At 56.8% G+C, this 27,786-nt stretch overlaps 11 protein-coding genes across 11 annotated transcripts; 7 read left to right on the top strand and 4 right to left on the bottom strand.

The window, feature by feature from the left end:
- Positions 1-11: 11 nt before the first annotated feature.
- On the bottom strand, positions 12-1,268 carry PHYSODRAFT_512734 (hypothetical protein; the record flags this gene model as incomplete). The annotated part of the gene is made up of 1 exon (XM_009533271.1): positions 12-1,268. One exon carries the CDS (start codon positions 1,266-1,268, stop codon positions 12-14), a length of 1,257 nt encoding a protein of 418 aa, XP_009531566.1.
- Positions 1,269-2,100: 832 nt separating this feature from the next.
- On the top strand, positions 2,101-3,366 carry PHYSODRAFT_458067 (hypothetical protein; the record flags this gene model as incomplete). The annotated part of the gene is made up of 1 exon (XM_009533272.1): positions 2,101-3,366. A coding segment is annotated over one exon (1,266 nt), but the record flags the coding sequence as incomplete, so codon positions are not given.
- A 905-nt stretch (positions 3,367-4,271) lies between these two features.
- PHYSODRAFT_316979 (hypothetical protein) lies at positions 4,272-5,795 on the top strand (the record flags this gene model as incomplete). Its single annotated transcript, XM_009533273.1, has 2 exons — positions 4,272-4,532; positions 4,611-5,795. 2 exons carry the CDS (start codon positions 4,272-4,274, stop codon positions 5,793-5,795), a joined length of 1,446 nt encoding a protein of 481 aa, XP_009531568.1.
- A 947-nt stretch (positions 5,796-6,742) lies between these two features.
- PHYSODRAFT_303408 (hypothetical protein) lies at positions 6,743-8,049 on the top strand (the record flags this gene model as incomplete). The annotated part of the gene is made up of 2 exons (XM_009533274.1): positions 6,743-7,671; positions 7,695-8,049. The coding sequence occupies 2 exons, from the start codon at positions 6,743-6,745 to the stop codon at positions 8,047-8,049; spliced, it is 1,284 nt and encodes a 427-aa protein (XP_009531569.1).
- A 1,328-nt stretch (positions 8,050-9,377) lies between these two features.
- Positions 9,378-11,072, top strand: PHYSODRAFT_512894 (hypothetical protein; the record flags this gene model as incomplete). Its single annotated transcript, XM_009533275.1, has 1 exon — positions 9,378-11,072. The coding sequence occupies one exon, from the start codon at positions 9,378-9,380 to the stop codon at positions 11,070-11,072; it is 1,695 nt and encodes a 564-aa protein (XP_009531570.1).
- Positions 11,073-11,533: 461 nt separating this feature from the next.
- On the top strand, positions 11,534-12,085 carry PHYSODRAFT_303410 (hypothetical protein; the record flags this gene model as incomplete). The annotated part of the gene is made up of 1 exon (XM_009533276.1): positions 11,534-12,085. The coding sequence occupies one exon, from the start codon at positions 11,534-11,536 to the stop codon at positions 12,083-12,085; it is 552 nt and encodes a 183-aa protein (XP_009531571.1).
- Positions 12,086-12,423: 338 nt separating this feature from the next.
- On the bottom strand, positions 12,424-12,843 carry PHYSODRAFT_303411 (hypothetical protein; the record flags this gene model as incomplete). The annotated part of the gene is made up of 1 exon (XM_009533277.1): positions 12,424-12,843. One exon carries the CDS (start codon positions 12,841-12,843, stop codon positions 12,424-12,426), a length of 420 nt encoding a protein of 139 aa, XP_009531572.1.
- Positions 12,844-12,974: 131 nt separating this feature from the next.
- On the top strand, positions 12,975-14,078 carry PHYSODRAFT_562532 (hypothetical protein; the record flags this gene model as incomplete). Its single annotated transcript, XM_009533278.1, has 2 exons — positions 12,975-13,261; positions 13,319-14,078. The coding sequence occupies 2 exons, from the start codon at positions 12,975-12,977 to the stop codon at positions 14,076-14,078; spliced, it is 1,047 nt and encodes a 348-aa protein (XP_009531573.1).
- A 500-nt stretch (positions 14,079-14,578) lies between these two features.
- On the top strand, positions 14,579-18,844 carry PHYSODRAFT_286750 (hypothetical protein). Its single transcript, XM_009533279.1, has one exon. The coding sequence runs from the start codon at positions 15,757-15,759 to the stop codon at positions 17,665-17,667; it is 1,911 nt and encodes a 636-aa protein (XP_009531574.1). The 5' UTR covers positions 14,579-15,756; the 3' UTR covers positions 17,668-18,844.
- A 478-nt stretch (positions 18,845-19,322) lies between these two features.
- Positions 19,323-20,003, bottom strand: PHYSODRAFT_460829 (hypothetical protein; the record flags this gene model as incomplete). The annotated part of the gene is made up of 1 exon (XM_009533280.1): positions 19,323-20,003. A coding segment is annotated over one exon (681 nt), but the record flags the coding sequence as incomplete, so codon positions are not given.
- Positions 20,004-23,829: 3,826 nt separating this feature from the next.
- On the bottom strand, positions 23,830-24,450 carry PHYSODRAFT_513804 (hypothetical protein; the record flags this gene model as incomplete). Its single annotated transcript, XM_009533281.1, has 1 exon — positions 23,830-24,450. The coding sequence occupies one exon, from the start codon at positions 24,448-24,450 to the stop codon at positions 23,830-23,832; it is 621 nt and encodes a 206-aa protein (XP_009531576.1).
- Between the last annotated feature and the right edge of the window lie 3,336 nt (positions 24,451-27,786).

Raw genomic sequence — 27,786 nt, forward strand, 5'->3', positions numbered from 1 at the left:
GCACTGTTAGACTAGAATGCCCTAGAGAGGATCGCGCGGCCACCGTTTCCTGCTCGTGCCGACATGGTAGGCGCGCTGCTCACGATAGCACCAGGCCGACCCAGCACTACCGAGGCTGGAACAGGTCCAGCCCAGGCCCCCATGAGAGACACCCCTTTCACAGGCACTGCGTTGTTGATATGATAAGTGTTCTTGGTGGGAGTGGAGCTCTTGTTCTGCACCTTGTTCTTCGGGAGGGTGTCCTTGGTCACCTTTACCGGTGTTGGAGGCGGTGCCTGTGTCTTCTTGGCGGCCTGGATCTGGCCTTGGGTGGCGTGCTTTGCAGGCTGCTCCTTCCGTCGTTCGGCCTCCTTCTGCGACTTCACACTCTTCTCCGTAGAGTTTGACCGAGGGCGGGCGTTCTTCGCCTGCAGAGCAGGTTTGTCCTTGCTGGCATCCCAGGCGCCGCCGATCTGCTTCAGCTGCGTACGAATAGCGTCGTACAGGTGCTGGCCGCCGAGCTGCAGCATGGCCTCTTGGAACTTGTCGGACTGGGCTTGCTTCACCATGTGCTTCAGCTTGTACTGGTTCACCTTGCTCCAATCCGCTGGGTTCGTCTTGCCGAAGATTGGCTTCAACGCCTTAGTGGTCGGTGCCAGCATTAACCGCCCATTGTTGTCGAGGCTCAGGATCTCACGCAGAGTCTGGCAGGCGGCTCGCTTCTCAGGTGCCAAGCCCAGCACCAACCGCAGCACGAAGCTAGCACCCACCGAGTGCTGCGTTTGCTGCTTCGACTGCTGCGCTTTCGAAGCGATAGTGGCACTGCCCATATTCCTACGGACCAACTCCAGCTCGCCGTACTTGCTGAGGGCAGCCGACACAGTGATCAGCGACAGCAGTGTCTGCTGGGTCTCCTGTGTGTCCTGGACGCAAGCGAGAGTCTTTGGGCTCAAGACACTGCGCACCCACTGATCGACGTTCTCACGTTTAGACTTGGCCTTGCTGTTGATGAGCTTGGCCACCGCCTCGTCCTTGGCGGTGAAGTAGCTGAGGAACTTCACGAACCGTTCGTGGTCAGCCTTTCGGATCTGGCGGGCTCGCTGCACGCTCCACGTAGTCACGTCGCTCAACGCGAACGGCTTGGACTGGGAGGCGGGAGTCGGCGTGGCAGCTACCATCGCGGTCATCTTCGTCACCTTGACTGCCGTAGCGCTAGCGGACTTGGCGGGGGCAGCGGCTGTGGCAGCCTTGGCGTTCTTGGCCTGCTGTCGCGATGCGGCGTTGGTCATTGTTGGGGTGCTCGGGGAGCGCGAGGCTCTCGGGGCTTGAGTTGTTGTTGCTAGTTGGCTTGCTGGTCGATTGCAAAGTGAGGAACTCATCGGCATCACTCCACGATAACTGAGCGTTGTTCGCCAGCTCGGCCTACATGGCGACGATAAGACGCCTAGGATACCTGGAGCTTCGGCAGTAGTCGAGCCCAAACAATTTTGCTCAGTCGGCTAAGACACCGAAGCAGGGTATGTGTTGGATAGTATCTTCAGAAACACACATATCCATGAGGATACGATAAACCAAAATGATCAGATGAACTAGGTGTGACAGTAGACGCTGCACGCCTGCGAGCCAAGGCAGCCAATGAAACGCGAACACGGATTGTCGATTAACTGGCTCAGGTTCGCTTTTGGCACACGTTGCTGCCTTGGTGAGTATATTTCTGACTATCAGCAAGAAACCACCCCCCAGGAAGAACGCAAACCGAAGCACCGCTCCGCCATTTTGGCCAAGCTGCTGTCGCTTCCGGAGCACGCCTTCGCCACTATCCTCGAGTACGCCCTCGACGGCTTCAGGCAGGAGGTGGTTGGGCCTGAGGGACACCATCTCCCTCTTTTGGTCTTGAAGCCCATTGCATTGCTCTCCAAACATTCAAATGAGTTGGTCAACAGCATCATCAAGCGGATAAAAGATGGTGTGTCCTGCGTCGAACTGGAAGACAACGGGATGATAGACGACGAGTGCATGGTCGAGATCATTGACGAAGCCCGGGAATACGGAGCTACTGTTCGGGACTTCCGACTTCGCCTGGGGGATTACGACCAGTCCAGCTTGTCGCCGAGTCCAGGGCCTGGAGAGCTGGACGACGTGAACATCGACTGGGACAGACTCTTCGGATATATGCCATGGATCAAGAGGCTGGACTTGACCAAGGTGCCGCTGTTGAGCCGCCATTTGCCACGGATTCTCGTGGCTGCGTCCAATAGATGCCGACATATGGAGTATTTGATCCTTCCAGGCAAGAGCGACTACGACTCCACGGTGAAAGGTCCTGAGATCGAGAATGTCATGACAACGTTGGTTAAAGCTCTGGAGACGTGGTATGTGAACGGCACTTGTAGAGGTTTGAAGCAGCTCACGGTACCGGCCCGAACTGAAGAAGATCACTTCCGTGCTAGTGCTCAGTACATTCAAGCCGTGGTGCAATTCTGCCCGAACATCGAGTACCTCGATGGGTATAAGAAGTGTCTGTTCTACGGATCTACATACTGTGACGAAAGTTGGCTGCTCACCTTTGAGGCGTGGGAGGCCTTCAACGCCTCTTGTACAGCTCTGCGGGAGTTTAACTGGTGTGTTGTGCCATTCGCGGATCGGTATTTCGAAATCTTCGGAAACCACGTCAAACCGAAGCTGAAATCGCTGTCGCTTTCGGCGAACGCGAGCTTCCACTACTTCTACTTCTTCGACAACTACCCCGGAGTAGCCGGTTTCCCGGAGCCCGATTTCCTTGACGAACGAACGGGCTATGGTTGTCGAGCTACGGACGCCAGTACCGTGCTAAGAGCATGTCCATCCCTGACCGAGTTGCACATCGAGATCGATTTCTGCATCAACAATGAGAGACCAGACCCATACGTTAACACGGACGTGTATGGAGACGCGTTTTGGGAAGCTGCAGCAACGCACTGCTCATTGCTAGAAACAATCATGGTGTCGGACGTGGCAGGGCGTGAGTATGTCAAAGTTCGGCCCTTCGAGACGCAGACGGACCGCACACTCCTGATCCTGGCAGGACTAAAGCGATTGTCAAAGTGCCACCTACCTCCAGCTCGGTTGACTGGCAGTGGCATCTTCGCCTATCTGCGCCGTGTATCCGAGATGGAAGGATTGGTCGGCCAGGAACGCCACCTCACCATTGCAATTGGAGGTCGACAGCGCGAAAAGGTCGCGAGCTTCTACAAAGTGATCGTGAACCTACTGAAACTCCTCTCGGAGACGAGAGAGGAAGATCTGGACGCGGCACTTTGCCGAACGAAGACGAAGCTGCATATTGAAAATCCGTACTACCGGAAGGCCGACAGCAGTTGGTGTGAGGAGTACATGCGCGACAAGTTGCTGCCGCTTTTGCAGTCTGTCAGGAAGAAACACACATCGCTAACGTTACAAGTGCACATTCAGGGGCGCAACGGCGACAGATTTGATCGTATCACGGGATTCATTCTTGACTGGCGCCCGCGTTTCCGTGGACGTCCGTTTTTTCTCGACATCTCCGACGAACCGTTTTGAAGCTACCAACTCCTGACAAACAGTTGAAAGGGATAGCTTAGCGTCAGTGCGCTGAGTTAATCACGACGTCAAATTCCATGGTGATGTCGCTGGCTAACCCGTTAGCTTGAAAGACTTTCTAGCGATGCTGTAATGTAGCCAGTCTCCGGACGAATTCAACCGCATTGCAGAGTTTCCTTACGCGACGGGCCTTGACGTCAATTCCGACGTGGTTGGATTGACAAGCCAGGCTTGTGCCGCCATTTTCTTTCGTGTTGAAGCTGTCTTGATATGGTTGACGCGTCCGTTTCCAGTCACCGAATCTCCAACTCGTCTCATGGACAAAACTGAAGTTCCCATCAGACGTGAAGCCATCAAGCCGAAAAACACGAGTTGCCCTGGCGTGGAGCACGGCGTTTGGAGATTTGCTTGCGTTCTTCGTGACGCCCACCCGATAATCCTCGCTTCGACAACAACTTCAACGTGAAACCCTGACGGGCGCGGCAGGTCGTGGCTTCTTCGCGCTCCCTGCTGTTGTTAAGCCCAGTGGCTTCAACACGAGGGTAGCTTAGCTAGATACGCAATGTCGAAGTCGAAGTTGGAGTCGAGGCACAGCTCCCCAAGAACCTCACTGCAACTTTTGCTCTCTCAAGCGCAGTTACCAGCACCCGACAATGGTTTTCCGTCGTCAAGTCCTGCGAGTTGCTCTGGTCACCGACTGCAGGTTTCTGCGACGCACGCTGCACACAACCGAAATGGACAAGCCTCGACCGCTGTGGCAGAAGCGGTGGCCAACGCTCTCGAAGGTGAGCTACGCGAGTGAAGGCAAGCGAATTGCCGTTACTACTACAGTGGAGCGGCAGCAAGCGGTGCAGAGCGACAACTACCAACTCGTGATCGTCGGCACTGGCTGGGCCGGCTACCAAATGTTCACGGAGTGCTCCAAGTATCTCTCAGACATTGAGAAGAACTTGGGCGGCAGGGACGTCGACATCGTCGTGGTCTCCATGCGAAACGTAAGTCAAGTAACAAAGTAGAATCGAATTGTGGTAGGCACTCACCCATTGTGTGTGCTGTTGTTGTTGTTGTTGTAGCACTTCCTGTACACGCCTCTGCTAGCGAGTACAACCGTGGGGACGCTGGAATTCCAGTCCATTACGGAGCCAATCCGCGACGGCATGTTCCGGCACGAAGGCCACTTCCACCTGGCAAGCGTCAAGGAGATCGACCCCGAGAAGAAGGAGCTGTTCGTCAAGTCGGCGCTGGGCTCTCGTCGCGAGTACCCTATCAAGTATGACACGTTGGTGTTGGCGTGTGGCTCCCGACCGCTGACTTTCGGCCTACCAGGCGTTGAAGAGCACGCGTTCTTCCTCAAGGAGATCCACCACGCCCAGAAGATCCGCAACCGCATCCTCGAGAACTTCGAGGTGGCCACTCAACCGGGCGTCACTCCCGAGGAGAGGGAGAGGCTGCTGCATTTCGTAGTGGTGGGTGGGGGCCCCACAGGTATAGAGTTCTGTGCCGAGCTCTACGATTTGGTGCTCCAAGACCTCCGACACATGTACCCGGACGTGTCCAAGTACCTGGGCGTGACTCTGTTGGACTCTGGTGAAATCCTCAGCGGGTTCGACAAGCAGCTACGCACTGTGGCTCTCAGCAAGATCGAGTCGCGCAGTAGTATGCGGATCATCAAGAAGAACTGCATCGAGGTCACGGCTGACGGTGTGACGCTCGAAGGGGGCGAAAAGCTGCCTGCGGGTCTCGTCGTCTGGACTGCGGGAGTGGGTCCCAACGCGCTCACCAAGTCGCTCACGGTCTTCGAGAAGAGCAGGCGCGGCAACATCCTGACCAACCAGTACTGCCAGGTACTTGGCGCCGCTGAGGTGGAGACGGAAGCTCCGTTAGGAATGCCGCGTCGCTCGAACGTCTTCTCTATTGGAGACTGCGCTGAGATCCTGGATTACCCGCTACCAGCGACGGCGCAAAAGGCCCAAACGCAGGCCGACTACCTCACGGCGCTACTCCGTGGCAAGAATGCGGCCCCGGCCAAGCCGTACACGTTCCGGAGCAAGGGGATGGTGGCGTATCTGGGCTCGTACCAAGGACTGTTCGAAGCGCGACCGAGAGAGGACAACAAGATCACGCTCACTGGATGGCAGGCGTGGTTCCTGTGGCGCAGCGCGTACCTGACGAAGCTGGGGAGTTGGCGGCTCCGGTTGCAGGTGCCGCTCGACTGGCTGAAAGCGATTCTTGTGGGCCGAGACGTTTCTAGGTTTTAAGACACGTGAGAGCTGTGGTGGCAATGGAAGTTTAACTCTTTCATGCGGATCGCGTTTCATGTCCAATCCAATTCTGGCCGGTCACGATAGCATCAGCGTCTTCAAGACGTCTGATTCTCCTAAACAAGGGTCTTGGGGGGGGGGGGGGCTTAGACGCTCGCGTATCCATGTTAGTTCGATGCTGAGCTGTAGTTAAATCAAGCTAAGCTTAATGCTACAAGCCTTCAGTTGACGGCAAATGGTTGAACTTGAAGTGGCGTCAAATGCTTGATTCGTCGTTGCCTCTGGGCTCCATTCATACGCGAGGTGTTCGAAGTGACCCACTGACCCAGAGCACGTAATGAATGAAATGGTTCGTGCTTGCGGCTGTTGTGCAGCCGGAGCCAGAGCTGAGCCAAGTTGGGTTCACGACGACAAGTGAATGTAACAGGCATCTCAGGAGTGATTTCCTGAAAAAAAGTAGAGATGGGGACGTAAACGACGTTAACTGAAAACCCATCATTCGGCGTACTCTATATCATAGGTTCAAAAATGGAGCTGTAGTTTTGATATAGTTCTAGTACGAGTTTCGTAATTTTGACGCCAGATGCATAGTTTTGACTAGCATACGTTTACACTAGCTATTGCAAAACAGCAAAATTCGCCAAAAACCTATCATACAGCGTATACTATATGATAGGTAAAAGTTAACGTCGTTTAGAGCATCTCCAACGGTAGTGCAAATTGCAAAAGTGATAAGGCAAAGTGAATGGCCGATTAGCAACATAAACAAGTCGATGACGCTTGAATTTTTTTGCAATAGTTCAGCTTCCCCAACGGTATTGCAAATTGCCTAGTGAAAGCGGGTAGCCCTCCCTCCGCAATGGTTGAACATCCCATCGCTGTACTACACGACGCTGATGTCCCAGGTAGCAACGGTGTCTGCTCTGGAAAATCCCAACGTCACCATGATCGGCACGACGATCCTAGCGTTGGGGCCCTACGATACCCTCGAGAGCTTCAAGGCCGGCTACGATGCGCTTGAGAGTGCTGGGTTGATCGACACGCCTCGAGCATTCGACAACAGCGACGAGAACTTCGGTGCCATGCGGCTGGGCATCCGCGGCTACAAGATCAAGCTCGTGCAGTCTGGAGAGTGGTCGGACCCTCTCGACAGTCTTTCAAGCTCGCTGGTGCTGGAGCAGTGCAATGATGACACCATCGACGCGGCGATCTCCAACCACAAGGTGTTCGTGCAAGATTTCTCGACTCTGGGGCAATTTACGGATGCCAACACGACCACGACTAAGTACGCGCCAAATATCGTCGGCTTCTTCTGCAACAATGACGCAAGCGGTTTGCTGCTGCCGCTGGCCATCCAGATCGTGGACACGGGACTCACGTACACGAAGGAGGACTCGGCGGGGGAGTGGCAGCTCGCCAAGATGGCGCTGGATGCGACGGAGCTCAACTTCCAGCAGGTCTTCCACTTGGTGCACACGCACTCGGTGTCGATCCCGATCCAGGTCGAGATGATGCGCAGTATGGCCAAGGAACACCCGATCTACGCGCTGCTCAACTATCACTTCTTTGCAGACATGGCCATGGAGTTCCTTGGTGGCGTGAACTTGTTGTCAGCGGGATCGCCGTACGATCGGGTCGCGGCTTTCGGAGCCAGTGGGTCTGTCCGCTATCTCTTCGCCGAGTTCGCAAACACCTCCATAGCTGTCGACTTTCCTGCTGACGTCGCCGACAACGGCCTCAAGTATCTTTCTAACCACCGCTACGTCAAGTACGGTGCGACGTACTACTCGATCATCAAGACGTTCGTCACGTCCTACGTGAAAGCTTACTACGAGTCGGAGGAAGCGATCCAAAATGACTCGGAGCTGCAGACGTGAGCTAAGCCGCCCCATTCAGTACGCCAGCCCTGTACAACGCGTCACTCCCAACTGAGAAGGGCGTGATGGTTGATCCGTTCGACTACGTGATCCCGACAAGTGCGTTCCTGGCACTTTCGGGTATGGCCGTTCGCTTCTTCCGCCCAATCGCGACGACCAATTCGGTGCTGAGCGCGTATTCGACGTCACCGTTTTCCGACGAAGCTGTTCTAGCGGATGCAATTGCCCAGTTCCAACGGAGTATGGCTGCTATGGAAGACACCGTCGACGCATCGGAGGCTGGAGAAACGTACCCGAACACGTTTGTAAAGCCCTCACTTCTGCCGTGGTTCTCGTACATCTGGGTGAGATTACGGCCACACGCAGCCGCCTAAAGCAAGAACTACGAAATGCCCGCTCTTTTCTCTGAGCCTCGTCTCGTTCCAGCTACTAGTAAACATTATTTTATGTTATGGTAAAATTCTCGTTTTATGTTATGGTAAAATTCTCGTGAGGAGCAAAGATTTACTTCATGTAACATGCAAACCAAAGTTCTGAGCGGATTAAGACAGTTCGATAGTGTTGCATTATTTAAAATAAACAAAATAAGTTATTTTGTAGACAATGTTCATGTTCGTAATAATCGGTTGGAACGACATTTCGACATTTACCACTCAGGTTGCCGAGGAGTGTTTGTTCAGGTGCCGAAACGGTAGCTTACATAAGTTTGAACTCGCCCGAACTGCTTATTCAGTGAACTTGACATTACGCGTGCTGCAACAAGTTGTTGCCAACATCATACAGACTGGGTAAGCCCTCGCCACAACTTTGTGAGACTTTACTTAGGTTTTTTCTTCTTCGAACGCCGACGACACACAACGATTTACGACGGCATCTCAGCAGGTGCTTGTGGGCAAACTTCATGTATAGCGAGATCGAGGTTGATCGAGAGGAGAAACGATCGAGTTCCCGCTTGACAGCTGGAGTTACGACCAACTAGACGAAATTCATGGGGCCATCATGGATCGCCTGTTAAATCCAGCTTCTACGACGGCGACAATCTCAGTAGCCCATAGCTACATACATTTACGACCACCACGACGGGTGGTCCATAGAGATTTAGGATTCCTATTGGCTGAGAGCAGCATCTTTTAGCCAATGAGCGACATGCATAGCATTGGAATTCTGCCAACCAGCCGTTGGCAGATTCCTATCTTAGCATATTACATTTAGAGGAAGTCAGAACAATAAAACAAAAATAGCAGTTCTGAGCCCAAGTCAACAACCTCCACTTTTGCAACGACGTAAAAAAATAAAACTTGCAAAAGCAAATTGCCCCGACAAAAAGCAGACGTAATCTCACAAATTGCTAGTTGCTTGTAGAGTGTTTCCACACCTTTCACCCTGAGTCACAAGTTTTGCATCCAAAGCATTGACAACGATCGATCTCTTGAAACGAAGCAGTTCGGATTTGACGCCTAGTAACCCAGCCTAGTCCAGCGCGACCAGTCAGACTTTTTGACTCACAAGTAGTGACCCAGGTTGCTTCAGCTCTGGCGACAATGGGTTCCAGGTCTGCCTGAGCTAAATTGTATGAAGGACTACCTGCCTACAACCGCCCACGAGTAGACCCCCTTGGTTTGTACCTCACTCTTCCATTTGCCGGCTCCAGACGACCCACCAAAAGCCCCGCTACGCCTCGTATCCGTGCCCCAACACCTTGATGAAGCTCTCAACTGCTGTCACGACGTTTGCCCTGGCATCCCTTCCGGCCTGTAATGCGGCGTTGAGTATCCCATCGCCCAATGACACCACACGTGCTGCGACCGTGAAGCAGACTTCGACTGAAATCGCCAACGTCGACCGCCAGTTCCTTGTGGGGGACACCTTCTTCCCGATCAACCCTGGACCTGCCTTGGCGATTCCGTCGCTGTACTACACGACGCTGATGTCCCAGGTAGCAACGGTGTCTGCTCTGGAAAATCCCAACGTCACCATGATCGGCACGACGATCCTAGCGTTGGGGCCCTACGATACCCTCGAGAGCTTCAAGGCCGGCTACGATGCGCTTGAGAGTGCTGGGTTGATCGACACGCCTCGAGCATTCGACAACAGCGACGAGAACTTCGGTGCCATGCGGCTGGGCATCCGCGGCTACAAGATCAAGCTCGTGCAGTCTGGAGAGTGGTCGGACCCTCTCGACAGTCTTTCAAGCTCGCTGGTGCTGGAGCAGTGCAATGATGACACCATCGACGCGGCGATCTCCAACCACAAGGTGTTCGTGCAAGATTTCTCGACTCTGGGGCAATTTACGGATGCCAACACGACCACGACTAAGTACGCGCCAAATATCGTCGGCTTCTTCTGCAACAATGACGCAAGCGGTTTGCTGCTGCCGCTGGCCATCCAGATCGTGGACACGGGACTCACGTACACGAAGGAGGACTCGGCGGGGGAGTGGCAGCTCGCCAAGATGGCGCTGGATGCGACGGAGCTCAACTTCCAGCAGGTCTTCCACTTGGTGCACACGCACTCGGTGTCGATCCCGATCCAGGTCGAGATGATGCGCAGTATGGCCAAGGAACACCCGATCTACGCGCTGCTCAACTATCACTTCTTTGCAGACATGGCCATGGAGTTCCTTGGTGGCGTGAACTTGTTGTCAGCGGGATCGCCGTACGATCGGGTCGCGGCTTTCGGAGCCAGTGGGTCTGTCCGCTATCTCTTCGCCGAGTTCGCAAACACCTCCATAGCTGTCGACTTTCCTGCTGACGTCGCCGACAACGGCCTCAAGTATCTTTCTAACCACCGCTACGTCAAGTACGGTGCGACGTACTACTCGATCATCAAGACGTTCGTGACTTCTTACGTGAAAGCCTACTACGACTCGGAGGAGGCGATCCAAAATGACTCGGAGCTGCAGACGTGGGCAGCTCGAGCGACGGTTGTGTGGGGCGTCAATGACTTCCCTTCGGCCTTCACGGGATACGACGACCTCGTGAAACTCGTGACTAACTTGATCTTTCAAAACGCCGTGAAGCACCACTTCATGAACGGCCGAGTGACGTGGCACAGCCAAGCCGCCCCGTTCAGTGCCTCAGCTCTCTACAACGCTCCACTCCCAACAGAGAAGGGTGTGGAGGTTGATCCGTTCGACTACGTGATCCCGTCGAACGTGTTCCAGTTGTTGACGGGCTTGGCGGCAGGCTTCTTCCGTCCGATCCCGGCAGCCAATTCGATACTGAATGCTTACTCGACGTCTCCGTTCTCCGATGAAGCCGTTCTCAAGGATGCCATCGCCCAGTTACAGCAGAGCTTGGCCGATCTGGAAAACACCATCGATGCGACCGAGGCTGGAGAAATGTTTCCGAATATTCTGACCAAGCCTTCAGTGTTGCCATGGTTCTCCTACATTTAAGCTACAAGTAGCGTACAAGGCTGGGTGAGTAAAGCCTTATCAGAAGCAGGTTAGCTTATTAAACCAAGAACGCTACATGCTTCCCCTATCATCCTCCGGATGGTCGCTTCAAGCGGATTTTAACATGTAAATCCCACTGGCGGGAAATGGGAAGATGGCATTGAAGTAGGCAGCCAGAAGACTCGAACACGGGTTCACCTCTGTTGGTGGTGTTATTCTTGCAGCTGTTTTCCCACATCACGATGGTGTAAGAGCTATCATCTTGCTAGCGAGTTGTGTCCTATGGGGGGGCACTTCAATCAATCAAACACGTGAACTAAGTGAACTAAGTACGTGTAGTACGAGTCCAAACGCGGAAATTTCCGAAATTGGTTTGATTGATTGAAGTGCCCACCGTACCGTCAGCCTCACTTCAAAAGAAAGATGGCCGCCCCCGCGTCGTTGACGTTCGCGCCCTGTTGATGGAGTGGAAGGATCTAGACCCAGAACATGTCGACCTCTACGTCTTGAGCGGCGTGGGCCGGACGCTGCTCCGCCTGGAGCGCAGCGGCTTCCAGTGCTCGGAGGCAGCTCCGTTGCTGCTGCTGTGTCCTGACCCGAGCAACTACGAGGCGTCCATGGCGTACTTGCATGGTGGGAATTTCGCGCTACGTCCAGGAACCCCAGGCCAACGTCCGTGGCCCGACCAAGTTGCCGAAGGAACCGCGTTGGCCGACTTGCCTTCAGGTGTGGATGCAGCTCCCCCCTCCGCACTCGGTCGCTTCCTCGTCGAGCGCTTCCCCAGCGCTGTGGACATGACGGGAGGAACCAGTATGGACGTGATCCATTTGCCGGATACGGAAGTGTTTTCCAACATGGCTTTAGCCGCGCTAAACTCCGACCAGTTTTCTCGCTGGGGTCCGTTGTCGGCCAAGCAATTCGGTTTACCCGTTGAGCCTCAGCTGGTCCGTCCATTTGTCCTGACCAAGGTCAATGGACGCCCGTACTTTCAAGCGCACTTTACAATGGCGTAATGGTGTCGCGCTGGAGCGTTGTTCAGGTTACCATCTTGTTGGGGACTACAGTAGGCAGCTTCCACGAAGAAACTAACGCAACAACACGAGAAAAACAAAATGACGTTTCGTCAAGTAATACGTCGTAGATATCGGAAAGTGTGCCATATGCATTTCTCGAACACTCAACTCGAAACTCCTGGGTATAAGCGAGCTCGTCACCAGCGGATCGCAGCCTGTCGACACCTTTCAAAACAACACGCTTCACGTTCTCCGTCCGCACATTCTCTTAGCAGATATCTCGGCTAAGTAGTTAGTTAGTTGATCTCGTCGTTACTGCTGTACAGTAGCTCGGTAGCTCAGTCGTCGACCTGCTCCTTCTCGTCCACGATCCGCTGCAGCTCCTGCTCGAAGGCGCGCCGCTCGCGCGCGTCCATCTCCTCGTCCGTGAGCGCGGGCGACACGCGGCTCAGCAGGCGGAACCAGAGCGGGAACCAAATGGCGACGTAGGCCACCCACCGGTGGATCTGGTCGAAGTAGTCCGTGGCCTCGTAGAGCACGGTGCAGGCCACGCCCACGACGCCGAAGATGAGCACGTGGTGCTTGTCCTGCAGCGGGCCGTAGTCCGGGATGTTGTCGCGCTTCCACGGCGCCACGGGCTCGAACTGCTTGCGGTACTCCTCCTCCTGGCGCAGGAACTCCTCCACGCCCCCGTCCCCTCGCTCCTCCGGCAGCGGCTTCCCGTTCGGCAGCTCGGACTTGGGCACGCGGCGAGGCATGACGGCGATTGGCGCAAGTCGCAATGTGACGGTCTCAGACTGACTGACTGACGTACTTTTGGTCCCTAAAATGGTCACACGACCCAAATTTTGGGCGCAACCTTTCAATCCACGTCACTAATCGATCGAGGATGGAGAAGTACAGCCGCTGGTCGGACCTGACGACGGGCATCAACCCGTTCGTGCCTCAGCGCCGGCGCTTCACGTCCGGCTGGCCCGTGAGCATCTTGCAGGTCGTCTCGGGGTCGCTCCTGGCGCTGGCGCGCTTCCCGCTCGTGCTCGTGGGCTCCGTGGCGCTCGTTCTGGTGAACGTGGTGGTGTCGATCCTGGCCGTGATCCCGTTCCTGGGGCGGCTGCTGAAGCGCGCGACCGAGTGGCTGCTGTGCTCCCTGTTGCTATTGATCTTCGGCGTCTTCTCGTCGGAGGAGGCCGCCAACACGCGGCGTCTGGGGCTCGCTACAGCCAAAGCCAAGAGCTCCAGCGGCTCGTCCCGCGTCGGCCCCGGTGACGTGGTGGTGTGCAACTACACGAGCTTCCTGGAGGTTCTGTACCTGGCCAAGCGCTTCTCGCCGGTGTTTGTGTTCGCCACAGAGGGGAAGAGCGATGACGGGGGCCTCGTGCACGTCTGCGGACTCGTGGAGGCGCTCTACCGGTCGCTGGCGCTGCCCGTGAGCGCGGAGCGCGTCAAGCCCACGAGGAAGATCGCGGACGTGGTGAAACGCGCCTCAGGGCCGGTCGTCGTGCTGCCTGAAGGTGCTCGCAGCAACGGCAAGGCAGTGCTGAGGTTCATCCCCGTGCTGCAGAACCTGCCGACCAAGACGCGCGTGCACCTCGTGGCGTTCCGCTACGAGTTCAAGCGCTTCAGTCCGAGCCACACGGCGGGCGGGGCCTGGTCGCACCTCTTCTGGACGGCCTTCCACCTGTACCACACCATGCGTGTGACGGTGCTGAACGCCAAGGACCTGAACCTGGACGACCTGACGCCGACCAAGCTGCCGAGCTCCAAGAGCAGCAAGAAGCAGGGAGACTCCAAGACGCTGTCCACGGACCAAGTCGAGAAACTGCGCTCACTGCTGGCGGCCATGCTGCGCACCAAGGCGGTTGACTTGGGACCGGAGGACTTTGTCTCGTTCAACAACTACTGGAATCACGTGAACGGCGGCGGACGCCAGCCGGCGTCGCAGTTCACGGACCGCAAGGCTCCGCACGAACATGCTCAGTGGGCCAAGAGATAGAGAGGAACAAGCGCCGGTGATGGGCTGGCGTTGGTAGAGTGTGCTTCCAAGTCCGTCTAATGGAGATAATGTTGTCTCCGTCTTCTCGTTCTTCTTAACCTGGATCGTCTTCTGGATCATAATTACCTGCGCAACTAATTCACTGTTCGATCTAAGCCAGCTTCATGAGCAATTCGTAGACACCGATACCCAGCTCCACGGAAATGAGGATGATAATGTACCACTCGAGCCGCTCGCCCTTATGGGAGTCCAGCACTTCCAGGAAAAACTACACACGCACAAGACAGAGGAGGTTAGCAACTCGCATACCAGGCATGAACCAAAGTTCCAAGCAGCCGACCCACCTTGGTGTTGTGCTGGATCAGTTCCAGCTTGAAGTTGAGGTTCTGGAAGCGCTCGTTCAGCTCGAACTCTTCGAGCAGCGACTCCCACATGTTGTGGTATCTGGTTTGACTCCAGGCCGGGTCTCCTGGCCTCTTCCGGTCGATCACACGCAGCTTGCTCACGAGGTCGATGAGCAGTGTGTTGTTGGACGCCACGATCTTGAACAGTCTCTTGGTCTGCTCGTTCTCGCGGCCGAAGAGCGCTCCCCGCGGACCCTTCTTCTCCACGTCCGTGTTGAGCTTCTCGAACTCCCTCAGAATCGTCTCGCACTGGCGCTCGTAGAACTCCAGCGCCACCGTCTGCGAGAGCACACCGGCAATGACGTGCACATTGATGTGGTCAATCTCCCGCACCAGCACGTTGTTCTCCACCAGCGTGCTCCACTTCTGCTGCGCCGGGTCTCCAACCAGCAGCATCTCCTCCTCATGGCCACGCATCTCGAACACGTCACTGCAGAAGCGCGTGGCGTGCTTAATCAGCGTGTTCACCAGCGCCTGGTCGCAGTTGAAGAACACCACCGCTCCATAGTCGAAGTACACCACCCACTTATCCGTGGCGCGTCTCGACGTGACGGTCTTGCCGCCTGCGCCGACGCTGAGCTTCGTCGTGTCCGCGTTGCTGTTGTTGCTGCCGTGGATCTGCACCGGTGGTGGCGCCACACCCGTGACCAGACCGGCATGACCATTGTTCTTGCTGCCACTGAGCCTCAACACGATTGAGTCCTTGTGCAGGTAGTGCGTCACCTTGAAGCGGTCCGTGTAGAGCTTCTGGAAGAGGCTGGCGATGTCCATCTTGCGCGCGATGTGGACGGCGCGGATGGGCATGTGCTGGACCCTTTTGGCCATCTGTTGGCTCTGCGCCTGCGCCTCCGCGGCTGCGATGGTGGCGTCCACCTCGTCCGCCGTGGGCAGCGGCGGCAGGTCCACGCCCAGACCCTGCAGCGTCACGTTCGAAGATGTAGCCATCCCTCTCCGCTCGTGGAAGGACAGCAGACAGGATCCCGACGCCCTGGACACTCGCGAAGACGATGCAGAGCCGATGGACGCCCCGCGAGCGGCGCAGCGCGCGCCCACACGCCGCAGGAACATGGCGCCCGAGAGGTCTGCTCTGCACTTGATGGATGCAGCGGCTGTGGCTGTGGCTCGACATCGTCGAGCTGCGTATCGTTAGTGTGTGCCACATTTATGATATATGTGCGCCACACAACTCAAGTCCGCCAATCAGCGCGCGCAGCCTATCCGCCTGATACAGCACGTCATTCATTCGCAAAGGTAGTCGTCTAAGAAGTGTAGCCATGTCGACGGAGCTGGCCGTGCAGGCGTTCCCGGAGGAGCCCGTGCCGCTCATCACGTTCAGCGAGGACGAGGACCAGCTCAAGGTGAACGACGAGGCCGTGGGGCTGCTGCACCGCATCGACGGCCACGTCGCCGTCGTGGCCATGGCGGGGCTCTACCGCACGGGCAAGAGCTCCATGCTCAACTGGCTGCTGGGCCGCCAGAGCGGCTTCCGCGTGGGCCCCACCATCGAGCGCTGCACGCGCGGCATCTGGCTCTGGGGGCAGCCGCAGCGCCACGTCATGGCCAACGGCGAGCCCGTCTGGGTGCTCATGCTGGACACGGAGGGCATGGGCGGCCTCGAGGCCTCGCAGCAGTACGACGCGCGCATCTTCTCGCTGGCCACGCTGCTGTGCTCCAAGCTCATCTACAACAGCCAGGGCAGCGTGGACGAGAAGGCCATCAGCGGGTTGAGCTTCATCGCCAACCTGGCCAAGCACGTCAAGGTCAGCGCGTCGGGCGACGGCGAGGACGAGGACGCCGTGCAGTTTCACAGCTTCTTCCCGTCCTTCCTCTGGGTGGTCAGGGACTTCACGCTCGAGCTCGTGGACGAGGACGGAGACCCCATCTCCAGCAGCGACTACCTCGAGAGAGCGCTGGCCGACCAGCCTCGCACCCCCGCCAACATGGAGCGCAACCGCATCCGCGCCATGATGAAGGACTTCTTCCGCGACCGCGACTGTGTCACGCTCGTGCGTCCCGTGCACGACGAAGCCAAGTTGCAGCAGGTGGACGCCATGCCCATCGAAGAGCTGCGCCCCGAGTTCCAGCAGCAGCTCAGCGACGTCAAGCAGATCGTGTACGGCGACAGTCTGCAGCCCAAGATGCTGCAGGGCAAGCCGCTCAACGGCAGCATGTTCGCTGGCTTGCTGCAGGCCTACGTGGCAGCTATCAACAGCGGCGGCGTGCCTGTTATCACGTCCGCGTGGGAAGGTGTGACTGCCAGCGAGTGCCGCAAGGCCATGTCCACTGCTGCCGACGCCTTCAAGAAGAGTCTGGCCGCGCTGGACCTGCCGCTGGATGACGAGGACCTCGTTGAAGCCATCAAGGAGGCCGAGGAGCAGGCCGTGGCGCAGTACCGCGCTGCTGCTATCGGTGACAGCGCCTCGAAGCTGGAGGTCAACCTACGCAAGCGCATGGACGACGACAAGGCTGTGTGTGCACGCAACAACTCGGCGCAGAGCAAGGAGATGTGCGACCGCTTGCTGCAGGTGCTGTACGCCGAGCAGATCCAGCCCAAGCTGGCCGCTGCCAGCGACGACGACTCCGGTGGCTTCGCCGACATTCAGCAGTTCTCGCGCGAGTGGCAGGCTTTCCGCGACGCGTACCTGGCCAAGGCCCGCGGTGGCGCCAAGCTCGAGTGCTTGCTGAGTTTCTCGGAAGCCAAGTACGCCGAGGCCATGCGGATCCTGCTGAGCCGACAGGAGGAGGGCTACGAGAAGGAGATCCGGACACTGCAGGGCGACGTGTCCAAGGTCAAGGAGGAGCTGGGCAGCGTCGGCGGCCGCGAGCAGATTTACAAGGAGCAGATCGAGCAGATGCAGCTGCAGTCGTCGCAGATCATGTCCGAGAAGGCGCGCTTCGAGGCCGAAGCCGAGACCCAGCGCGAGCGCATTGCCAACCTCGAGAGTTTGCTGCAGGACGAGGCCGCCACCAAGCAGCACGTGGAGATCGAGCGCGAGTCCGCGGGTCTCAAGCTCACGAGCGAGACCAAGAAGCGCGAAGAGGTGGACAGCGAGCTCTCGCGCATGAAGGCCGAGTACGAGCGCGTGGTGCAGGAGAAGGAGCGGCAGGAGATGGAGCTCAACCTGCTCAGCGAGGAGTGCCAGCAGCTGCGCAAGGGCCAGACCTGCGGCTGCACCATCTCCTAAGTCTATTGTGACCAGGCGTACCAGTCCTTGTCAATTTCCACCCTCGACGTGATGCATATCCTAGATAACACCAGCAACACATTTTCCCCTTAAACCCGCAACACATTCTCTAAACCCACGGCAACTTTTTTCTCTAAACCCGTCATCCGATTGCCTTAAGTGAAAAAAGAAGAAAGCTGTTGCTGTTGCTGTCGCAGTTGCCGTCCCTATCGCTCTACAGCGGACGGCGGTTGGGCGTCAGCGGCGACACGTAGGCCTTGAGCTGCAAAAATGCAAATGCAACATTTAACACCAGGTTAGAGAGTGCTAAAGGGAGTTTAGGGGGTGGACTGGCAGGCTTTACCTTAAAGCCCGTGAGGTCGGGCACCTCGAGCTGCAGCAGCTTATCCTGGTCCACCACGTAGCGGCCGCGCTTGGCGTGCGTGCCCTCGTTGCGGCAGCCGTTGCCCTTGTAGAAGCGGCGGTTGGCGCGCTTGCTCGTGAGCGGGCGCAGCGAGTGCGAGCGCCCGAACTTGCTCTTGCGCGCGAAGCCCGTGATCAGTCCGTCCAGCAGGCCCATGCTCCTCGATGCTCGATGTGATGTGCGGCTGCCAGTAAAATAGTGCCAAAAGTGGTGTGCGGTACACGAATTGGATGGCAATCCCTATCCTATCATTTGGCATTGGATTTTGTATGCTGAATGATAGGTCGATAAGTTGAAGTGCACTTCAACTTCGTTTCCTGCTATGTATGTCCCTGGTCTGTTGCCGACTTGTATCTATCTGTTCACCATTGACGACCCAGCGGAGATGAACTTCTTGGCGGCCACGACCCAATCGATCAGGTCGCTCTGGCTCGGACACTGGAATGTCAGCGTGCGGGAGACCCCGACGCGCAGCATGCTGCCCAGCAGACCGGACGGCGGACTCACCTCCGTGATCTCGAAGCTGGGCGTCGCGCTCTTGCCCAGGATCTCGATGCGGCAGTTGGTTAAACACACCGACTGGCTGTTCACGTCCGTCGTCTGCTCGTTCGTGGAGATGGCGGCCAGCATGGACTCCGTCGACTCCAAGATGGAGCGCGTTGTGTTCTCCTTCAGTTCTAGCAAATGCAGACGCCCATCTTGAGTGATGACGCACAGCACGTCTTTCCACGAGGAAAACAGCGACCCGCTCACTTGGTTCTTCAGGAACCCACAGCGCACCAGCAGTGGACTTGCAATGGGGGACCGCAACGTTGAAAATAACTGGGTGTCTGTATCTTCAGACGCCGATAGAGCTGCTGCTGTGTACTGCGAGGCAAAATGAAACAAACCATACAAGTTAGTGCTACGTATTGCAAAAATGCTGCAGCGAAGCAATGAACGCACGTACATTTTTCGGTATCCTCCGCATGCTCTGCACGAGATCTCGTTCGGGATCGATCCGCTGCAATCATAAATGCAAATACAGCAATATAATTAGACTTTGTCCTTGTATGCAATCCATTTGAGTGTTAGACCGTACCTGTGCAGCAGCCAGAGGTTCTGCCATTGCGCCTGCCATCTCACCATACGCGAGCTTCTGTTTCCGAACGTAAGTGTCCAGCGCCGTCTGGATCACAGACGCCCTCCACACCTCCATCGTCTTGTACTGCTGGAAGAGCCCCGACATGCCCGTCACGTACCCCACGCGGCACTGCTGCAGCTTCTGCACATTGATGCAGTAGTTCATCTCCGCAAGCCACAGGTCCTGCCTCTTCACCGCCGCCTCCTTGTCGCTCTCCTCCTCCGCCTCCATCTGCTTAAACAACTCTTCGTACTTGCCAAACGCCGTCAGCACGTTCTTCTGCGACTGGAACAGCATGGCGTCCAGCTTCTCGCCCTCACTCAGCATCGTCGCCATCTTCTCCTTGTACGTGGCCGCCATCTCCTCCAGCGGCTTGGCCGTCACCTCGCGCTTCACGACTGTAGTCAGCTGCACCAGCTTCTCCGCCAGCTGTTGCTGCACTTCGCCCACTGCGTGCAGCGCCTTGGCCACCGACGACTGCACGCTGAGCTGCTCCGTGTCGCTACCTGCGGATCCTTCGCTCGCTGGGGCGTCCAGCGCCGCGCGCGTCTGGCGCAGCGCCTCCGCGTACGCCAAGTCGGCCTGCATCCGCAGCGCGAAGAAGCGCAGCAGCCGCGCGTTCTCGTCGCCGGCGCGGCGGATCTCGTCCTGGAACTGGCGCCAGTACGCGCGGTCGCGCGCCTGGAACTTGTCGATCTGCGCGGCGCGGCGGGCCTCGAAGGCGCGCAACTCCGCGCAGCTCTCGCTCTTAAGCTGCCACACGACCATGGAGGTGAGTTCTGGGGCTGCTGGGGGTTCGGGAGGCGCCACGGACGCCTCGGGTGCAGCGGACGCGGGCTCGGGCGACTCCATGGTCAAGTGGCGGGTGCGTCGTTGGATCGATATTGAGACAGTGGGACCAAGCTGAAAAAGGACAATATTTACAATACATTTTCACAATACCACGAAAAGTTGACTTGGGTCCAAGCGCCATCGACATCAAGCCGTGCAGCTTGTCAAGCAGAGAATAACCATGGCGACATGCATACTTGCGATTTCCTCCGAGTCGACGGCCCAAGCCGGGGCTGAAATTATCGATCTGGAAGAGATCCTCCGAATCTGTCATCTGCGAGTCGGAGACGACAGCCGTCCTGTGATAAATGCCTGTGCGCAGAGATCGCGAACTTCTTGCCGAGGCTACTTGGCGCTGCGCCACCTTTCTCATCAGCTCACTTCCCAGCGCGAGCAGCACCTTCGTATTTTTCAGGAGACCTCCACTGGTATTCCCAATACTCTTCATCAGAACATCGGTTCTCTTCATCGTGGCGATTAATCCCTTCGGCGTCGCATCCCGCTCTCCCAGCACGGAAATCTTAAGCTTAGCCGGGAGTTCGTACCCGACATCCTTGAAGGTCTTGTAGAATTCGCTGGTTTCGGACTCCTGAAAACAAAACGAGGTCGTGCAGACCCAGATCTGTGCAGCTTGTGGAGCTTCAGCAGAAAAAGTAAGAGCTTTTCCGCCACTCCCCACAATTCCTCTGGAAGGATGACGAGTCCTCACTCTGAGAACCCAGACCTCACGCGCGAGGAAATAGTACTTGCCGTAGCCGCTGAATGCGCAGTGCTGCCCGATGCGAACTCGCATGTCGCCAGAAAGACCAACCTTGCACACGCGCTGGCTATTGCCATCATCGAACCCATGCAAGTCCGTCTTTGGTTTTGCAGTCCTTGGCCGGGCCGACGCCCACAACGCACGGCCTCGGCAATCCTGCCGTTCCTGATCAGCTGGAGGAAGAAGGCCTTGAGCGAGGGCCCCTCCTTCGGATCCGAGTCATCATCTGCGCGAAGGCCTCGTTGCTGGCAATGTCCTTGAGCTTGACGTAGCCGCCCGTACTCCTTGGACGCAGTTCCTGAACCGGGATCTCCCGCCACTCCGCCGCGGCCTCGTGGAAGTACCAGCAGACGAAGCCGCCATCGGTGAGCACGTCAGCCTGGGTGGCGCCGCGCACATGCCGCCTGTACTCTTCCGCGAGGATGCCGAGGCGCACGGCCTCGTCCGCGCCCACGTCGTTCAGGTCCTCGGGGCGGAACAGCTCACGCAGCGCCACGGGTCCAGCACGGCAGATTCAAGAATGGCGCGCTTCAAGCAGGCCAGGCTCGTGGTGTGGACCACCCGTATGGTGCGCGACCCATCTCGGTGATTCACATGCTACGTTGCGCAACTCAGTGCGTGAATCACACAGATGGGTCGCGCAACACATGCGTGGACCACTCCATGCTACTTCAGCCTGTCCGTGAAGGAAAAGGCAACTTGATGTGCATGTGGATCGCCATCGGCACCACCGACCGGTGTGAAAGTGCATCACTGTCTCGGCTTGCTTCCGCAAAATTTCATCCGCTGACATGAACTCCACGGCCACCTTGACTCACGAAGACGCTACATGACCCCCCCCCAGTTCGCATACCACAAAATATTTTTGTATCGATAGCTTCTTTTTCAGGTCATAGGCAGGTCAGGTCATGCGAGGTCACGCATGTGCTCTTGGCGCGACTACTGTAAAATAATCGCTACGGAAGCAGATGACTGACATAGTCCTGGCAACCGCCTTCCTTCTAGTCACATGCCAGCCACGCCTGACTGAGGAACTGGTGGGACAGGAAATTAGCACTGGTACGACTAACTATAAACTCGTATACGGCTGCCATGCGTCGTCGTAGCATGCCTTGCCTTTGCTTGAAGTACCAGTAGAGGGTTGCCGCTGGTCCACCTCCTCGACAGCATCGTGCTCTCAATCGGAGTAGCTGTAGGCCTCTTCCAAGGCGATGTTCGCTCGGTACGTCGTGAGTGGGACGAGCGGTGGCATGCGAACTGGCAGTGAAGACGACAGGAAGTAGCCCGAGCGGAGCAGGGTCACGATCCTCGTTGGACAACATTGGAGGAGCAAGGGCAAGCTCATGTGTGACCCACCACGCTAGAGCGAGAACATCAGTAGAGAAGGTTTTGATCAGATACATAATTAGGATGCATGTTGTAGGAAATTAGGACGGAGACGAAGACGTAGGGACGATTGCCGTAGCCGCCGGGTAAGTGAGCGGACCGGTCAGCGGAGTTCGATGCAGTGCTCGCCCGGAGCGCTATCAACGGTAACCGCAAACATCAAAATAAAAATTCTGAGGTGATGTTCGCAAGAGCGCCCCGCACGTCGCCTCGTCACGACGCCCCAGCCAGAATTACACCACTCCCCGTTGGTACCAACTCCTGTCTCGCTATGACAGTGACGGACCTCAAATACCAGTCTTGCACCAGCAGATACCACCTCAGCACCAGCAGCGAAAAAGACGCAGGCAGCAGCGACGACAGGCCTCAGCGCTTAAACAACTTCGACATCACACAGCGATTCGACCGCGAGTTCGATCTCCAACAAGAACGCGTGGAGATTTAACCGGAAGACCAAGGCGAAGATGATCAAGAAGACGTGGAGCACGGACGCCGGTCACCTACTGAAACCTGGGCGAAAAGAACCGAAAAGGCATCCACAACGCAGTGTCTGAAGTTCAACGCTACCTTGAGCGCCAGCCGTCCAGTTAGCACACAAAAGGCGTCAATGCCAGCGTTACACAGAGCAGAGCAACTCCTGAGTCACCACCGCTTGCACCAGCAACTTCCAGTCCAGCACTTCCCGGCCTGCGCTTGATCCGCGTCTACAAGTCTCTGCGTACCAATACTCGTGACGAACAGTCAGTCAATTAGGAAGTGATATAGAGTGAATTATCACGCTGGGGGCAACTGGGGTCCAGACCACCGAAGGAAGTGGCCGCTACCGTTCCTTCAGCTTGGCAAAACTATGAAGTAGGAGAAAGTAATATAACAGGCTGAAGCAGGCCAGTTATCTTGCTCGGCTTGTTGAGCAAGTCGTATAGCTGCGCTGCGTCGGTCCTACTTCTCGTCGCTGCAACTCTAACACCTTCTGGCCGACAGCGACACTTCGTCACTGCGCCCGATCGTCCACCTCAGTGCGTCCGACCGAATTTATTAAGGGGGTTGTTAAACCTCTTCTATCACGCAAGCTAATGTCAACCTCTTGTCAACACTAACCTACGATCACGTTCTCGTTTTCCACGCAGGGTTCCCGGCTCCGACCAGTCACTCCGCGCTTCCGTCAACTCCTCGTTCGTCTGCCTCTCCCTCGTTCGTGTAGAGCTCTCGCTCCGTGTGCTGCGTGCCTCGTGAGCCTGATCGCGTTCGTCTTGCGTCTTGCGGCGCAATTCTCGTAGTGAGCGGTCTCCGCTCGCTGCTCGGGCCCTCCAGCCCCGTCCTTCAACGTCGACTCGACACAAGCTGCTGCGTGCAGCTCGGTCGTGCCCTTCACCGTGCCACTCTTCGTTATTGTGGCCACTCAGGAGCTGTCCGCAGCTTCCGTCCCTACCTCTTGGACCGCTCCCGTGCCGCCCATCGTCATGCTGTAGCCCAGCGAGGACGTCTGCTTCTCGTCGCCCTGCGTCAGCGTCTCCGCCGCCTCGTGGTCGTCCTCCGCTGCCTGCTGCTGCAGATGGGTCCCCCTCGTTGGCCCACCTGTTACACAACTTCTCCATCTCTAGGGTCTTCCACGACCCTTCCATCTTGTAGCAAGGGGTCATACTCTTTAACCGTAATCCATCACCGTCCTCCGTTCTTCCGTCGCCGTCGTCCACCGTCTCGCTGTACAGGTCGCACCTCGTACTCGAGGACGTACTGTCCCGCTGCATTTCTTCTTCGTCGTCGTAGCTCCACCACGTCCTCGTCCGGTCGCTGTTTCGTAGTCGTACTTGCCACTGTTCGTCGACGCCGTTTTGTAGTTCCTGCAGCTGGTGCTGCACGTACCGGAGCCGTCGCTGCTCCACCAGACGCTCCGTCCGTCTCGTCATTACCGTCGAGCTCGAGCGCACCTTCATGCTCCAGTTGCGCTTCAATGTCAGCTGCTGCTTCCTCGAGTAGTGTAGCTGGCTGATGGTAGCTAACTAAAAATGAAGCATGTGCTAAATATTGCTCAGGGTCGTGTTCCACATCTTCTCGTTCCACCAGGTAATTGTCATAGCCTACTGGCTCCACGATCCTCACTGGCGCAAGCCATTTATGTACCAGCTTCGTCGCCTTGGGACCTCGTGGCGGCTTATAGAACCACACACGGTCGCCAACTTCAAACACCCGCTTCCTCCGCACCTTTCGATCATAGTAGCGTTCCTGGCGCTCCTGCTCACGCCTCCTTGCCGTCTCAGCACATGCACGGCTGCTCTCCATGGCCGTCACCAGCCGTCGGTGATAATTCGTCAGCGCTCCTGCCTCCGTTACGTTCGCAACTCGTAGTAGGTCATTGGGGTTACGGAGCTTCCGCCCCATCATCAGTTCGTTCGGCGACAGCATCACCGTCGAGTGCTGGTCGCTGTTGTACACTGCGAAGTCTACCCAAACATCCCAATCCCTCTGCTTCTCGTCGTTCATGTAGGTGGCGATGCAGTCCTTTCATGTGCGGTGGAACCGTTCTACTAGCCCAATCATCTGCGGGTGATAAGGTACGGGCTTGATCTGCTGGGCCTGCAGCATGATCACCAGCTGCTCGATGACCTTGCCGGTCAACTCCGGCGCCCCATCCGTCAACAACTCTCTGAATGTACCAAACTTCAGCACTACGTTCTTCATCAGGAAAGCCGCAACGTTCTCCGCGGTATGCTGCTTCACCGTCGTTGCCACAGCGTATCGAGTCACGTACTCGACTGCCGCGATCACGTATCGTTCGCCACCATCAGTCGTAGGTAAGGGCCCAGCTACATCTAAAGCCCATCTGCCGCCAACGGCACCACCACGTATACTTCTCAGCGGAGGGATCACCTCTCTCGGCCGTGCCTTGCGAGACCCGCATTCCTGACAGCCTGCCACCCAGCGCTTCACTTCGCGCATCAAGTTCGGCCACCATTACGTCTGTGCGATGCTTGCGTAGGTATGAGGGGCTCGTAGGTGTCCAGCCCACACGGAGTCATGGCACTCCTTCATCACTGTAGGCCATAACGCCGGAGGTAATACAACTCGTTTCCCTTTTTGCGTCTCGATCGTCACCAGCCCAAACATCCTCGTCACCTGCCGCCCTAGGTGTTCGCCCGACTCCATCAAGCGCTGCACCAATCGACTCTTCCGCTGCGCATCAATGATCTCGGCATCGGTAAGTTGAAGTGCCGGTCCACCTGCGCGTCGTCGTACTGGTTCATGCTCACGCAGTTCGTCATCACGTCCAGATCCACGCTGCTTCTCAGCATTTGGCCGTCCACCGTCGTTATCGTCATCATCTCGCTGCTCGTCATCGTCTCGTCGATCGTCATCATCTCGTCGAGGTGTCGGCTTCGAGTGCTTGCTCGTCGTCGTCACTGCCCTCGCCGTCGCTGGCCGCGACTTCGCACTCGCCGCTCGGTTCGTCGTCGTGCCAGTCTTCGCTACACTCGGAGGCTTCTCCGACGTCGTCCGCATACTCCGTCGACTCGATGCACGGGTCTTCGTTATTGTCGTCTCGGCCTGCTTCCGCGTCTGCACATCCTTGGTTGTCTTCGCCGCGTCCACCGTGCTCGCCACCTCTGCGGCGTTCGTCACGCCAGTCACTGCCGCATGTACTGCATCCTGCTCTTCGTGACAGGCTTCAACTCGTTCGTTACCGCCCACCAGCGGGTCCACGGACGTCACGCACTTCCGCTTACGCGTCACGCTGCTCTCCGTCACCGCGTGGTCACTCAGGGGCATCACTGCCGTGATCTCGCCGCTCGTCGTCACCCCCTGAGCCACTGCCGTGACTCGCATATTGTCACCGGCACGAGGCTGCTCCCCGCGTGCTCCGTGTCGTCCACCGGCACGTCCACCTCGCCGTCCTTCGTCTCGTTGTCAGACGCCAACTCTCGCCGCCGCTGCTCTTCAGCATGCCGCTTCGCTGCTCGCGTCAAGGGTCGCTCAGCGTTCGTAGGCTCTACGCGCCGTCTCACGCGTCGCTTCGTGTCGGCCTTCGGGATCTTCGTCACCGCCGCCTCCACCGTAGGTTGAACGGTCGTCACTCCGTCCGCGCTCACCACAGTCATCTCGTTCATGCTGCCCTCGTCGTTCGTGTCCTCGGGACCCTCGTCCTGATGTTGCTCGTTGCTGTCACTGCCGTCCTGCCCGTCAGCCGTGTTCGTTGCTGCCAGCTGTAGAGTAGGTTGCGTGCTTGCACTGGCTGTCGTCTCCAGCCGCTCAGTCGTCGTCTTCGCACTTCGTTCCGCCGCTCTTGTCGGCACAGACCCACCGCCACTGCCGTCTTCAGCTCGCACTTCCCCACCGCTGTTGCCGTCACGTACTGCAGATCCAGCTGCCGTCTCCATCGTGCCCGCCGTTCGAGCAGCCGCTCGTTTCTTCGCCCTTCGCCGTCGTCCGACAGCCGCCAATACCGTCGCCACCGCAGGTGCTCGGGAGAGTGCATCTGCGACCACGTTCGTGCTGCCAGGTCGGTACTCGACCTCGGAGTCGAATTCCTACAAGGTGAGTGCCCACCTATGCAATTTACCTGTCAGGTTCGGACTCGTCATGAGTCACTTTAGCGCCGAGTGATCCGAAATAATCGTAAACATTCTGCCATACAGGTAAAGACGGAAGAGCTTGATCGCCCATACGACCGCCAAACATTCCTGTGACGCGGTGTCGATCCCTAAATTCGGGTGAATGCACCTGAACCTGGGAAGTCCCAATGATGTGGAGCTTCGTGATACTGGATGATTTGGAGTCTCCTATAAAAACAAGGGTAATGTCTGCGAATGGACGCTGAATCCCGGAAGATTGATCAATGTGGGCGAGTTGATCCCGTTCCATGAAGTGCAACGGAATGCGAGCGATCCTCCCCAGTATATCTAAGTACGGCGGAACTCGACTCTGGCTTACAACCTGGGAGCTGAGGTACTTCTCAGATTCCCCGTTGTTTTCCCGGAATAACGATTCCCAGACTTCGCGTTCCCAGACTTACATCCCACAAAATTCCAAGAACGACCTCGGCTTGAGGCGTTCCGAGGCTCCAAACCCAAGAACACTTGGTTTCACTATGGCATCTTCCAAGATCCTAGGTGTACCCAACAACTCCGAGAAGGTATCCAGTTTGGCGACCCTTCAAGGCCAGACCAACACTCCGCAGAAAGATCGCAGTCTCCGAAGGGCCGCTTAGGAAAGATTTCGTCTGCATGTGACCTTTAACCAAACAGAGTTCGTTTTACTTCGAAGGGCACAAGTGCTTCTTTCACAGCCTGGAAGGCCGTTCTCCACGACAAAATTCAAAGTACTTTAGGTAAGTGATCCACTGCTTCGGCCTGGAAGTGATCATATCTATTCCATATCTGTATATTTGGGCGGATTGCAGACCGTCTTTGTTGTATATTTGCGGTCTATTGGGCCTCTGTCGAACTGAAGAAGTTGGCGACAGGGTAGATCGTTTCCTCTCTCCGAGAGGTGGTGCGCGTCCCCAAGATTGATCAAGTGTCTTGGATTTGGACCAGTTGACTTGTATTTTGGCCTTAGCCTTGGGCCTAGAGAAAGAATAGAGGGCAAAGAAGTATTTGTGTGATTGTATAACGTGTATAA

This window comes from Phytophthora sojae (assembly GCF_000149755.1).
Source record: "Phytophthora sojae unplaced genomic scaffold PHYSOscaffold_6, whole genome shotgun sequence".
In the NCBI taxonomy this organism is placed as follows: Eukaryota; Oomycota; class Peronosporomycetes; order Peronosporales; family Peronosporaceae; genus Phytophthora; species Phytophthora sojae.